The 2,102-nt window shown below is 41.7% G+C and overlaps 1 protein-coding gene across 1 annotated transcript; it reads right to left on the bottom strand.

The window, feature by feature from the left end:
- Positions 1–416: 416 nt before the first annotated feature.
- Positions 417–1,247, bottom strand: LOC104293616 (olfactory receptor 10A7-like). Its single transcript, XM_009893131.1, has one exon. The coding sequence runs from the start codon at positions 1,245–1,247 to the stop codon at positions 417–419; it is 831 nt and encodes a 276-aa protein (XP_009891433.1).
- Between the last annotated feature and the right edge of the window lie 855 nt (positions 1,248–2,102).

Genomic DNA, 2,102 nt, shown 5'->3' with positions numbered 1-2,102 from the left:
TCACTTTTGCTTTGACAGAGAGGAAAACAAAGTTCTTTTTTCCCAAGCCAGAGACTTTCTGTACTTATGGACCTGGAGGTATAATGATGGGGGAGGGTGAGAATTTTGTAATCCGCTTTTGTAATATTCCTACACAAAGCCAGTTTTACTTATATGTTTGCAAGAACGGAGTTACAACAACTATAATTTATACTAATATGCTGAGTAAAAATGGCCAGGTATTTTATTGACTTAATAGCAAAGGACTGTAAAAGAGCACAGATATTTTTCAAAGGCATTTCACTTCATTCATAAATTCCATTTATTTTTTTTACTAGGGAAACTCTTTTGTTCTCTGTGGCTTCAAGGAATCCATCACTTGGAAGGAGGGAATATGGCCATCTGCTTCTTAAGTAACCACTTATCAATGTATCTCCTCAGGCTTTGCTTGACTTCCTCAACGTGGAGATGATGGGATTGAGCATGGGGGTGACAACTGTGTAAGACAGGGAAACCATTTTCTTCATGTTGGATGAGAGGCTGGACTTGGGTCGCAGGTGAATGATCCCAGTTGTGCTGTAGTAAAGAGTCACTACCACCAGGTGAGCTGCACAGGTGGAAAAGGCCTGCCTCTGGCCCACATCTGAGGGTATCTGAAGAACAGCATGAATAATGCGAAGATAAGAGATGGCTATCAGAGAAAAGGGAATCATCACTATTGTGACAATAGCAATAAAAATCAGTAGTTCAAACAAGGCTGTGTCTGCACACACCAGCTTCAACACAGGAGGAACATCACAAAAGAAATGATCGACCGTGTTTTTCCCACAGAAGGGCAGAGTAAATAACCATGTGGTGAAGCCCAGAGCCACAGGGACACCAGAAAGCCAAGACCCAATAACCATCTTGAAGCAGCGATCCCTGTTCATCATGGTGGCATAATGCAATGGGTGGCATATTGCCGCTTGCCGGTCATAAGCCATGGCACCTAAGAGGAAACACTCACAGGTGACAAAAAGAATAACGCAGTTGAGCTGCAAGGCACAAGCTGTGAAGGAAATCCTTTTTCTCTCCACCAGCGCAATTGCAAGCATCTTGGGGACAATGCTCAGGCTGTAGCAGATCTCTGTCAAGGCAAGATTCTTTAGGAAGTAGTACATGGGCGTGTGTAGGAGAGGGTCAGTGGTTGTGATCACAACAATTAGACAGTTCCCTATCAAGGTGACCAGGAACATGATGGAAATCAGCGTGAAAAATAGGAGCTGCATCTTGCCTTGGAAGGCAAACCCCAAAAGTAAGAAGTGAGTAGTGACGGTTTGGTTTCCTGGCTCCATTTCCTCAACAGGTCCCATCCTAAAAGAGGAAAAAAAAACACACTACAAAAGGATTAGTAGCTTGGGACAGACTTGTGGTCTCAGAAATAGCTACAGCTCCAAGTACAATGGGGTTTAAAACACGAGGTGAAACTTGGATTAGATATGACAGTGACCCCAGTGTAAAAAATCTCAGCTGGGGAACCTGTACAAGATCATCTAAACAGTCACAGGCTGGGATTCATCTTCTCTAAATTAGGTGAACAGAAGATAAACATAAACATTTCAAATAATCATTCCGTATTTATTTTATATAGAAAGAAATGTCACCTCCACAGGGTAGGTCACCTTAGTGTAAGAGTAGCATTTACGAGGAGACGGAAGAATTTCACATTGGGTGGGCCGGATGTCTCTCAGTTAACTTCAGCATCAAATGTCTATAGACATCTAAATGTGAGCCAGTCACCTTAGAATCACTTTGTACTGAATGACGAGAAATATAGCATGAGACAGAAGCACAATTGTTTTAGTTCCAAGATGGATGTCCAAGGGCAACAGGATTGGCAGTATCATTAATAATGAAGTGAGCATACAATGACCAAATTTTTGGATAGCTGGAATTAACTGAAATTCGTTTACTTCTTGGTGATCTAAGCCAGATGATATGGAGATCCTGTGGCTTTCCAGCTCCTGTTTTGGCTCAAGCAGAAGCAATCTACCTACAATATTTTCATTCTTAACCCTGCAAAAGTACGATCCAAACCTAAACAAGTTTAACTAATAAAAGTGTTCACGCACTTATGTTTGTTT

Source organism: Charadrius vociferus, unplaced genomic scaffold (genome assembly GCF_000708025.1).
Source record: "Charadrius vociferus isolate BGI_N301 unplaced genomic scaffold, ASM70802v2 scaffold399, whole genome shotgun sequence".
In the NCBI taxonomy this organism is placed as follows: Eukaryota; Metazoa; Chordata; class Aves; order Charadriiformes; family Charadriidae; genus Charadrius; species Charadrius vociferus.
This window is presented reverse-complemented; position numbering and strand designations above follow the sequence as displayed.

Bases quoted from the DNA above. Each gene is read 5' to 3' on its own strand.
- LOC104293616 (XM_009893131.1), bottom strand. From the start codon at position 1,247: ATGCAGCTCCTATTTTTCACGCTGATTTCCATCATGTTCCTGGTCACC.